The sequence below is a fragment of the Ambystoma mexicanum genome, chromosome 13, assembly GCF_040938575.1.
Source record: "Ambystoma mexicanum isolate Mex_15411 chromosome 13, UKY_AmexF1_1, whole genome shotgun sequence".
NCBI classification, from domain to species: domain Eukaryota; kingdom Metazoa; phylum Chordata; class Amphibia; order Caudata; family Ambystomatidae; genus Ambystoma; species Ambystoma mexicanum.
The window spans coordinates 489,393,909-489,406,645 of NC_090938.1; the positions used below are offsets into that span (position 1 = coordinate 489,393,909).

Genomic DNA, 12,737 nt, shown 5'->3' on the forward strand with positions numbered 1-12,737 from the left:
TTGGGACCAGGTTTCTTCAACTTGCCCACATACAATAACATCTGGAAAAACAAAGTGGTAAGTTAGTCCTCTTTGATGCTATAAAATATTGGCAAGTCTTTTGGCATGAGATCTAGTATGCACTAGATGGACTAATGTATATGGATAGTTCGTGAATGGATTTTTCAATTTAACAATATGAACACATGTAAGATGGGTGGCACGGAAATGGCCGCCAGGACTGCTGCCAGAGCCCCTTATCTAGGTCCATGACTGCAAGGTTCCAGAAGCATAGAGGATGGGGAGACGGCTGCTTGCACAAAGGAGTAGAAGCAACTGCGGTTGGATGTGGTTGAGGTGGATGGAGGTCTGAGGTTCCAAGTCAGGTGACCAGCAGGGGCAAGACAGGCTGAAGATGTGTCTGGGTTTATGGGGGCCCATTTCAAAAATGATGTTGGCAGGCCCACTTGGGTACAGCCCGGAATAACAGACTGCAGCACCAATACTTCAATTATAATGGCTACTTACAAAAATATGCAGTAAGTGGGTTCATATTTGCTCAGCCAGTGGGACGATGAAAAGTAACTCAAACTGGCCCACTTTAGCCCTGGGCCTGCACTTTCGGCATAGCCCTATAGGGCAGTCTGAGCCCGAGAACAGCTGGCTTACCCACAGCTAGTTTTCATCGAAACACGGACACCCCTCCACCCTCTGCATGAGCTTTGCTATACTGTGATTCAAGTAGAACTGGCTATTGCAGAACCCGAAAGGCTTCTACTGGGCCTATTCCCTGATTGCCTGGGTAATGAAGAGTTTGGCAGCAAAGAGTTTTGTTCTCACGGTTCACCTGGCTGAACCAATGTTCACTGTTGCCCTTTATGGGAGTTCGTTGTTCATTCATTCATAATACCTTCATTCACAGCACAGTCACAAACTCTGAAAGGATCTCACTCACCGGGTCGGTTGTAATCGATCTTTATTTCATTTGGTAAACATTTCTCATTGGAAGCGCCTAGGAATGGATTAAGTCCTGAAACTCTCGCAGAGCACTTTTCACTTTCAAGGCAACATGGCAGAAAGCATCATGGCAGAAAGTTCACATTATTAACAAAGAGTGATTGGCTAACAGCAAAAAACGGGGAGTCCTGTGAATGCATAGAAAGCTGAATCGCATGACCAGGCCACCCGGGTCATGCAATGGGGCAGAGAATGATAGAGGGATGGGTGGTACGAATGGTCCATACAACCTGCAAACAAAGAACAGGGCCGAGACCACCAGTGATCATACCCGCTCACATGTGCAACCTCGCTGATCTCACCCAGCCACTTACATGACACCAAGCCTCGTGCCAGTCCATTATCTAAACCCGGGAAGCACACGGCTTCAATGACTGTGAATATTGGGAGTAAACTGCAGCCTTGCAAGCACATTAAAAGTTTGCTCTCAAACAAAAGCTGCTTCTTTTGGCAGAATGCAAGATTCTGCTGTGGCCCATCATACTCTGGCAAGACCAGGGCTCCCATAGGATTAGGAAGTGGCATCATTTTATTGCTCCTTTTATAAAATGGGGATTAAGCTATTTGGATAGATGCTTATTTTCCAAGTCTTTGCATTGCCTCGGGAGGATAGCACAGGCTAGGAGGAAGCAAGACCACACGGAGCAACAGAGGTTCGATGTGCCTATCCTATCCTATGCATCTTTGCGTCATTACATTCGTTCATTATTGCTTATTGTACTTCTGACATACCAGTACCAGACCCGGCTCTATTGAAACCCAATTCATACAGTAGGGTGCCAGGTTTACACTGCACATGGAAGGTTGAACACCCCATCCTGGCCCCTATCCGCCCCGCTGTGTGATGGATGAATGTGACTTGAAACAGTATATTCTTGACTCGACTGTTCTCGTCATGCAACAGTCCGACTGTTCTGCAGTGTGCTTACTCTGAGACATTAAACACATTCCCTGAAGAAAAAAAAGAAACTCCATTTCATTGTAGCAATGCTGGAGCACCCATTTGTGCCATGGTGCAGCAAATGCCGCTGAACTGTATTGGTCAATGCAGCAGCAATGGCCGGGAAGGGGGTGAGTTTGAGGGAGGGAGGGCGATACAAGGAAGAGGTCGATTTTTACACACCATATATTTTGGTGGGAGTACTGTTATTTGTCGGATTAAAAGCAAGTACAGTAAGGTGCCATTTACTTTATCGGCAGCCCTGGGTTAGACTGGAGTGCATATAATAAAATGCCAATACAGATCACCATCACACAAAAAACCAAAAACAACAATCTAGTAAAGGTCAGTCGGTGAACAAACATGCCGCTGGCCACCAGTCAAGGGCCACAATACAGTATGCAGAGAATGAAGCTAGCGTGTCACCTTGCCGCTTCTGTCCTGGATAGGATTTCTCAGAGCACTTGGATAACCACATTAGTAACATCCAGACATTCTACTATGGTCAAGAGGACGCAAGCAGCATTTGACCTTTCCAGTGGCGAGCACGGCAGCCTATGTGAGTTTGGGCTTTAGACACTCAAATGCAATGCATTCTTCCGGGTATACACTCAAACTCCAGATGTTGCATCCCTGAATATCTTGGGGGAAGATCTAAGGAGCATTCATAATTAATTTAAAACTTGGAGAATTTGCGAGATGGCTGGGCTGATTAACTTTCCACATAAAAGCATAAGGAGGCTGATGGTAGGTGCTGGAAAGGGAACAAAATGAAGTCGTCCTCCTCCAAAAAGGATGGACCCAATGGGTCAGAAAACCAGAGGAATGACTTGCTTCAATGTCTGGCCCACTGCGTGCATAAATGATGTCCAATCTGCTTCGAGGCGAGACATGGTCTACATTTTGATTTGCTCCATAAGAGCTCATTGACGCAGTCATGCACTTATTTACTGCTTCCTTCCTCACAGTGCCCCCCCCCAACCCCTCATGAGGGCATGCACCGGGTTACATCGTTGCATGCGGACAAAACTAGTGCAGCTGAGCAGCCAGACCAGACCAAAAAAGGACAGCAATGACCTCAAAGGGGGCTTGGCAGTGTGTTCTTTCCTCACAGCCCCTCTAATCGTAGCTTGTTGTAATGGCATTTCCAATAATGCTTATGGAGAAAACATAACCACGATTAAAACATTTTTTTATTAAAACAGGAAAATCCAACACAAATCAGAAATTATAATCTCTCCTTACATAGTATCTCTGCTTGCATTATGACTCACTCATTTCCCAACCAATCAAATAGCCGTAGAGATGGCAGAAGGTAATGGTGAGTGTCCTCTTTTAACAGAGCAGAGCATGTGTTCTCTGCCTGAGATCTGCAAGGGACAACCTGCCAATCAAAGTGCACATCTAAACAGGGAATGTTTTGAAATGTGGAGGTGTGAGAAGTCTGCCCGCACCACCGGCTACGAACACTGATACATTCCATACAACATAGCACCCACTGTAATACGAGAGAGTGCCCAACCGTAGTGTTACGGTAGCGAAAAGCCACAATCACATTCACCTAAGGGTTCTTTGGCAGCTCCAACCCTACCTATTTATTGCACAAGTCAAGGTCACCATAATACTGAAAAGCTGGTTTGTACCAGCAACTGCCTTCATTTTCACATAGTCATTCACACAATAGTGAGATGCAAAAAATAAAAAAAATGAATAAAACCTTCCCGCCCCCACCCATCCCCATCTGGAGATCTGTGCGGAAAAAGATATATAAAGTACATTAAACATGCATTTCATAGTCTATGACAGGGGAAGCAAGTAGTGCCTTTTCTTGATTCCAGTTTAGTTTTTGTCTTTTTTATGTAAAATGTATAAAAAAAGGAAAATGAAAGGAGTTAAAAAAAAGTATACTATTTTTTGTTTTTCTAATATGTTCCCGTCTGCCACACTTAAAGAATTAAATGGGGACTTCAGTGGGATATAACACTGTAGAAGTAAAAATGAAGTGTTTCTTGTCCAGGATTGCCATTGGTGAACCTGGTGGCCACATGACCATAGAAATAGAAGATTTACTAGAACAGCAGAGCAAATGCCAGTTGTACACAAACATGACAGGCATCTTTGAAATTATTTGTTTAATATCCACTGCCTTAGATGCTGTACTTGTAAACTACAATTAAATATTGAATTACCAATATAAAAATCCTCAAAAGAAGAGTGGTGTTTTCAACTGCTGGCAAACCAGGCACTCCAGCCAGCTGGATTACCTAGTAGATTACTGCCACAAAAGGATTATCTGTGAAAGTACTGATGGGCAGAGAAGGAAGGGTATCTACAGTGCACGCCAGGACAATTTGAGTAATCTCTGCCCAGCCAGTTAGTCTAAGGGAGGACCGTCTAAAGTAATATCCTAAGCGACTTCTGCAAACTGCTGGGGATTCACTGATCAGGGCCACCTGGGGAGCTGTCCTTAGTGGAGATGGTATAAAGAGGAAAGGACAGCAACATGAAGAAAGGCACTAAATTGGTTTGCACTGAACTGGTTTGCAAAGGCTGGGGAACACAAGTGTTGAGGATATGCAAGTAGCAGAGCTCGGATTATGTTTTACTTGGCAGAGCACCTGTTCTTAATCTAAGTCATCTCTGACTAAAAAGGCCTTTCCTAAGTGGCCCCTTTATTAATATCGTTCAGCTCTCACAGGATTGAGAAGATGGAGGTGCCTGAGGACCTGGGGCTGTGCAACATGAGACTGGAAAGGGGCCAAAATAGGAAAAAAAAACATTTACAAGATGTAAACGTCAGACAAAATGGTAATGTTTTAGGTTCTTACGTTCTTAAAGTGCACGGAACAATGCCCAGCCAAGAGCATATCACCCATTTACAAAACAATCAAAGGAGAACAAGGCAATCAGCTAATCTACGTGTGGAAAGCAGTGTCCCTGGCTCTAAAGTTCAAGTGAGTGCCTGGAAGTCAGGGTCTGTCATGGGACATTTCTAATGCCCATTGTAGTAAGAAATGAAATGGGTCCATAGAAAATGAAGCCTCTAGCTTTTAAGAAAAACAGGGAACTGCACCCTGCAGAGACTTTGATATTGCTAGCAAGGCTGAAAGTAATGGGCTGCAATCACCCAGAGAAACGTGATGGGGAATTCGAGTTAGTGATGAATGAACAGCACCCTCCTCACCATCAAGGCAGACATTCAGACTTGAGAAAACGGATACGGAAAGGTACTGGGAAAGGTCACAACCCAAGACAAAAAGTGGCAACAAAATGTCACTTGCAAGCTGAAAACCGTCAACACGTAAAAACAAAAAGAACGATTCTCATTAAAACAGGATTTGTGCTTTTGTGCCAGAATGCAAGATAATGGTTGCGCTTGTGAAATACTTTAGAAGGTTAAAGATATGCTTGAAAGAAATCAACAGCTTATTGTGGCTTCCTGTCATACCTCCCATGGTGATGACGGAGAAAAACTCGCCCTTTAAAATGGCGGCCACATTTTAACATGGCTGACTGCATGCTCTTCAAAAGAGGAAGCCATTTTGAGCCTGCTTTTCTACAAGTTGGTTTCACATGTGCTTAAGGACTAGGTGCAGAGTGGGAAGTACGACGATGCTCTAGGAGTGGAATACGCAAATGAGCCTCAAATGTGAGCCAGTTAAAAACAAACAATGGCAAACGTTCCACCATATAGTGGCCTGGCTCCACAAGAATTGCAAGGCACCTTTCAGGTCATCTATATTTGGATTGCCCTAACTTCTCTCTTAATAAAGGAGTGAACACAAGTACCATTGAAGCCTCATGGAATGTTATGGCTCTTCTTTAGGGAAGGATTTGAACTTTGTGACAATTCTCTTTGGTCATAAAATTTGACAGATGGAATAAGAGTGGAACAGGAATTCTTCCTAATTTCACTGCTACTCATCTTGCGAAAGACCCGTTTGAAAAACAGGTAAAGAGGTACAGTTATAAATGATTTGGATAAAAAGAGGGAAGGAACCACCTCTTCAAGGAGTTTCCGTATCCGTAGAGTCCAGTACTCCATGCAACATGAAAGATGTGTCCATGTGTGATACAGAGAAACTGTGATGCACAATCTGAAAAAACAATGCTCCTTCCTGCACAACAACTGGCTCTTTTTAAAAGAAAACTCTGACTAATCAGTTTGACCTAAGCAAAAACCCTAACCGCCTCAATGGTGTAGCTAGGAAACAAAAGAAAGTGACGGGAGAAAAGTTATATTCGGGGTGATCATGATTACACTGCACAAGCATAGCATACGCTGATCACGACACACTGTTTGTGAACAGACCCAGAGCATAGTCCGACTGTGCAGACCTTTCAGAAGCAACGCCTGACTGTGTTCGCATTAAGATTACACCGACAGTGCCCACCTCACAGGATCACAGTGCACAGTGTTTGAGATGCACAGCCTGATAGTGCACACACCTCCAAAGCATGGCCTTCGAGCTGAGCTATTCTACTTATGGTATTAAAGGCAAGTGGAAAGCTGTGGTACCCTGGGAGAAGAGGACTCCAGATAAAAGCCAAGTGTTGTAGTGACATGCGCAGGTGGACGAACGCAACACATACGTCTGGAGGCTCTGTGCATGACCCTAAAAGCACTGGAATGTATCGAATTTAAGAACCGCTCATCTATTTCAAGTGTTGCAAAATGGCTTTCAGGTCTGTGGATTATCCATTTAAAAGATGATTCTTTTCTCCAACGGAAGACATTCAATATGTATCAGGAGACTATTGGTCTCATTTTGGTAATAACCTCATGCAAGACAGTAGTTGAGAACCTGCATATATACGTGTGGGATCTAAATCCTCGATTCCAGTACACAATCGAATGTATGGGATATAACATCTTGGATCCAGTACACAGCAAGTAATTGATGGCAGATGAAATGGTTTCTTTTCTAAGAAGGTCTGTCCTTAGAATAATGAATCCTTTTGGCTGATTTGAATTGAAGTTATTTTTAGCATTTCTAGTTAGTCCAGGAAGATTAATCCTTCACTAACAAGGAATCCACCACTGCTGGTGGGCCATGGAAAACGCTGAAGTTGTTAAACTTGGTAAGGCTTTGACTGTGACTCTGCTGAGCAGACCGCCCAGCTTTGAGCCAGCTAGTCCCAGGGACCAGTCCTTCCATCAGAAGCCCCTCACTCGTTCTCGCTATTCCTGCTGCTCGTTCATTTCCATGTCCGATACCAAGATGTTCTTCTCCACTGCTTCGCTGGGGTCCGAAGTGGTCCTGCTATAGCGGGCACTCTCGAAGGCCCCCCGCTCCAGGCTCCGTTGTCGCTTGTACAGATAGATGGCAATGGCAATCACTGCGCACAGCGCTACTGAGGACAGAACAACCACAGCCACAGTTGTCGTGTTGTCTGGGAGAGCTGCAGAAAAGTAAAAGCCAGAGTTCAGAAGGAAGCATGGGCTTGTTGCTGCCGTTACCAAATAAAGAAAAAGCATGGTTAATACAATTCCAACTCTTTTTCATGTGGATGAAGTGCCCAGATACTTTTCCCCTTTACACTTAAACATCCCACTGATCATTTTCTTTGCACTGTGGACGTTAAGGACTTCCTTTAAAGTAGCTCTAAGCGGCCACAGAAAATGGAATGTTGAAAGGCGCGAGTCCACACTTGGATGAAATGTGGCATCCAGGCATGATGTGGGGTAGAAGATTGGCCCAACACCTCGCAAAAAATGTAATGATGAAGGTGGTCTGTTTGTAGGCAAACCCAATCTACCACATCCTAACTTGAGGTACCATCTCATGAAAAGTGAAGTTGCACATTACAATAGGATTACTTACATCAAGGAAAATAATCAGCTATCCCAGAGGACCAAGGAAAGTTTCCAGAGGAGCGGATGGGCGGACATCAGGCCTAACCAAATGCATTCTCGATTTGACCAGGTCAAAGGAATTACACCAGCCACACCGCAAATGCAATATTTAGTGAATAATGCCCAATAACCACTCCCTACCACCCATGCAGGTACTATGGAGTGACCATCTAATGATCCCTTGCAATATCAACATACCAATGTGCCAACTCCCGACTCACAAAGGGCAAACACTCACCATTGGGCTGGAAAATTCTAAACCATGGAACAGACCTAGCCCAACCCCAACGAACAGTACCACCTACTACAGGAAGGAATTTTAGTGACACTGGAACACTGGAAAAACAAGACACTCCACATCCTAGCCACACTAAATTGCGCCATCTCTCAGAAAATAAAATCTCAGCAAGATGGTTCACACCCCTACTATGAACCATGACAAAAAAAAGAATTTAATCCGAACATAATATGGAGAAAAATCTACAACCCACAAGCTACGGTCACATACCAAAGACAGATCCACCACCACAAAGCAAAAATTCTCAAAAAGACATGACTATTTCCTAAGTACTTAATAACACACCTCATCCAGAGAAAGAACTTTTCCAAATAATTGAAGAGGGGATACACCCCACCAACTGTAGAGGAGTATCTCCCCAAAGAACACACTTAAAAAACTGATGAAACTTACAAAAAAAAGTCTCTCTGATTGACCCATGCTCCTCAAACAGCTACAAAGATCCTCAACAATTAAACATCAGCATTGTATTTTCAGAAACTACATTAACTGCTCGCTTGAAACAGGAATTGTAGCAAAAGTTCACTCAAGATGGCCTGGCCTATATCACCTTCTTCTATTAAAAAAAAAACAATGCTGGATACCTAGAAGAACCCTTCCGGTTATCGTCCTTTCCCAAACATACCACACCCAACCAAAATCCTAGAAAACTACATATTCAGCCAGATCAGAGGAGATTGCTCAAAAGTTCGTTTAAGACCTGTGAGAAGCACCGAATCGGTACCAATTTCAACTTCAAAGTATCACTGGATGACAACACCACCTCGGCACTCTTACTCTTCCACATCTCAGTGGTCTTCGACACAGTTAACCGCAGTACACCAATTGGAAAGCGTGAAGAAACCAGACTCCATAACACTACTCCACAATGGGCGAGATCATACCTTACCAACAGAAGAGAATTCAACTGGCGGTCGACCCCATTTCCTCTGGTGTGCCTGAGGGATCAATCCTCTCATTTTAAACATCTGCACGTTTCCATTCATGAAGATCATACAATCTTATGGGCTCATCTGTTGCGACTATACAGATGAGACACAGATCATATACAAAATAACCAACCAACTCCAGACTCAACCTCAGCAACTGCTTTATGCAAATAACTCATGACGACCAACTACCTAAAACTCAACGCAGACAAAAGGGAAATTGGCTCACCTCATGCTGCACCCTAAACACCTCTACAATGCCCTCCAGAAAACGGTAACTGCCACAAACCATCAAAAGTGATCAAGAAACTAGACATTTCAATGTACAACGGACTGCTTCTCCAACCATAAGTCAATGCTGATATGATATTTTTTTTATATCATGCCCATACACAAGTGTTTCAGGGCATGACGAGGCAAGGAATGGGTACAAGGGAGGACAAAACAACGATTTTACTAGGCCCAGAGACATTAAGAATGTGCAAGTGCAGGGAAGAGGGAGGGGGGGGGGGGTTGCAAGGGGCAGGGGAGGAGTGGGAATGCTATAGTCAAAACAGGTTTCTACCATCCCCACTGAATCCAATAGATTAAGCCCTACCTCTATTTCGCAGATGGAGCCCTGGCTGTCATCGCCGATTGTTTTGCGGACAGACTACACAGACAGTGTTTACCCAGGTATGCCAGACTCCCTCACAAATAAACTTCAACAGATCCATAACAAAGCAGCTAGACGACTATGGCTCTCAGAAGGAACCACATTCTACAAATCAATAAGGCCCCACTTCAAAGCCCTATTCAGTGCTCACAGAGCCCTTGAAGGTCAAGAAGCAACATTTCTTCAAAGCAAAGCTGCACTCAACCAGAGGCCTAAAATTGTGAAACAACATACTTTTAGAAACCAGAAGATTCTGCAGAAGACTCACCTTTTTGACTATGGTGGCCAAACAGTAAAATGTTCTACCAAGGGAAATTCACAGCCCACAGGACTACCTGAAATTTAGGAAAAAGCTAACAACCTAACCATTTGATGAATAATGGTTTGAAAATGTAACCTACGCCCATCAAGCAGCAGAAACAACCCCGCTCAATAACTCAATAAATAGACTTTCACATGCAGACATAACCTAAAGGATCATACCGGCTCCTGACTGCTCAACTAGATTATAACAAGACTTTCCGAGAACTAGAATGACTAGAAAACCTTAACAAAATGCTATGGGCATACCTTCCCGATCTCCTGGAATATCCAAACCACAACACAGGACATCTTAGAAAAAGTCAAACACGTCTGACCACAATGCAACTGATAGCAAGACCACTCGTTGACAGCATCATGGAAACCAGAGAGCACAACCCCTACCTCAGACTAAACCTCTGTTTCTCTCCACCTTAGTTACCACACACAAACAAGGCCTATAAAAGACACACAGACTTCAAACAAACCATTTGACACCATTTACTCCAAATGACCTGCTCAGCCCATAACCTATATGCATGCCCACACTACAAGCATGAGGCCACCTCTCTGTAAACGAAGCCATCAATACCTCCTACGCTTCACACCCAGAAAGCCTACACACATTCAGAGTTCAGGGAAATTACAATCTACAACCTCAACTCAAAGCCATGCTATGCTGCATTCCCATGTCCACCTAACGAACCAAACCACTGACTTTTCCAGAGCCACCAGAGCACCTGGGGTCCATGCAAATGCCAGCATTGTGTGGTACAAACCAACATCACATGTACATGATATATTGTGGCCAAGAAATTGAGAGGTTCTTCAATGCAGCTAATTCCTGACACTCGGCACCTTTGAGAATCCATGGCTGGGGACACTAGACAACACAAACATCTGCCTAGATGCTTTGATGGTGGCCTGCTGCGTAGGTTATTCCAATATTGAGCTTAATGGAGTATGCAGTCCAGATAAGAGTCTTGAACCGTGCTGCTATAATTCAGGGAACACCATTGTACATTTGCATTAGTATCCACAATTCATTCCCCTCATTCTAAATCTGGGAGCTTCAGCACCCTGGCAATGCACCCAATTCTGACCAGCATTTTTAGTCTGCTATTCTAACATATCGAAGCTCACAAGATTCAGTTTTTTTACTTCACTCTTCTATACCCCACGCATCCACAGCTATGAACCTATGATGATCTGCTTGTGCACTTCAATCTTGACCTTAAAGCATGGTCTGTTGGATTAGTTGTGAGTTTTCAAAAAAATTATGAACAAACAAGAGCGTTTTTACAGTCCTACATGGAGGTAGAACACAACATTTTTGGCATATCATACACTTTTGGAATCTCTAAAAATGATATGCAAATGAAGCCTCAATTGCACCAATGAAGATCTGAATCAGTTTGCCCATAATTGATACTTACTAGATCGTGAAAAACTGCTTTCTTCAGCTGAAAGAGAAGAGAGAATCATCAATGAAGTAGGACATTTGTTTACCAACTTCTCATCTTTCATTATGCCATTTGATGTCCCCGCTCATATTAGAAACCCTTTCTAACATCGCCTTCAAAGATTGTGCGATTTGCATCATCAGTTCCATGCGTAAAATCCAATAAGTATACATCTGCGTGACGTAAAATCAAAGGGCATGTATTCTGCTTTTCTAGATCCTGCAGGAGCCGCTGGAAATCTATATCAAGCACAGTAGATGGTGTGGTGGGCCTTGCCTCACACAAAAAAGCTCTTGTAGAATCCCATCCAAACACTGGTCGGTCCTACAGAGAAAAGTGGATTGAAAAACCCTGCCAAAATTCCATACATATTGCATAGGCCATAAACTTCTGAACTACGTGACAAAGTCGCAAACTTGATGATGGGAAGTGGTGTGAGAAACGCCCAATGTAGATCACCATCTAGTCGTCAATGGCCTCTCCCCCCTCCTCCATCCCCCGTCCCATTCCCAACTTTGGTTAAATAGCAGACTGCCAGTCTCCGGAGAAGTAAGAAACAGTACATTCAGGGAAATCCAGGCAGGAGTGAAAAAGCAGATCAAAGCCCCGCCAAGTCACAGACTTTAACTAGATGGAAGTCCATGAGCAAGATTGCATTTTGCCCTTACCCCAAGCACACTGACCCAGCAGAGCAGCTTGGGCTCAAATGCCAGACCTCGTAAGAGAAGGAAACATGTCAGGAGCAGTTAGTGGCATGGTGGAATTTGGTGGCGCACCATGACAGGGCAGGCTGATTCCAAGATGGTGGGACCTGGTGTTTGAACAATCTCTTTTAGCAACTTCTCACTCCATATTATATGGACCCCCAAACTTTGTACTTTTATTTTTGAGCCTGTCCTGACTTTTTACAGGGAAGTGAAGCCTTCAGCTTCACTCCCCTGGCATTTGGCTCATTTTGTGTTATGCAGAAACTGATCAGTCATTCAGACTTCCAGTATTGGGGAACTCTTTCCCTTTTGTCTTTTTACCTTTTTAACAGTGCACACAGCATCTTACAGTGCAGTGGGGATACTTTTGTATCACCCTAGTTTTTTACTCATGGGATTTTTGGTTACTTTTATATGTGCCTAAAGACAAGCTGGTGACAGCAATTACAGGTTTACCATTATTGCATCATTTCTAGTGTGCACATTTGTGTTTACCGCAAATGGTTAATGTGACGATCCCTCAGATAGCATCAATTCTCCCCAAGGGGGAGCCTCTTTCCATGAGGCTAGGAAGATGCAGCCCGCATGTGGT

The 12,737-nt window shown here is 43.8% G+C and overlaps 1 protein-coding gene across 1 annotated transcript in view; it reads right to left on the reverse strand.

Moving 5' to 3' along the window:
• Window positions 1-3,111: 3,111 nt before the first annotated feature.
• The window catches only part of MRC2 (mannose receptor C-type 2), a 587,074-nt gene continuing 577,448 nt past the window's right edge, over window positions 3,112-12,737 (reverse strand). The window contains exons 29-30 of the mRNA XM_069634149.1: window positions 11,412-11,438; window positions 3,112-7,339 (exon numbers count right to left, since the gene is read on the reverse strand). Coding sequence (XP_069490250.1) covers window positions 7,119-7,339; window positions 11,412-11,438 — 248 coding nt within the window. The 3' untranslated portion in view covers window positions 3,112-7,118. The remainder of the gene's footprint in view (window positions 7,340-11,411; window positions 11,439-12,737) is intronic.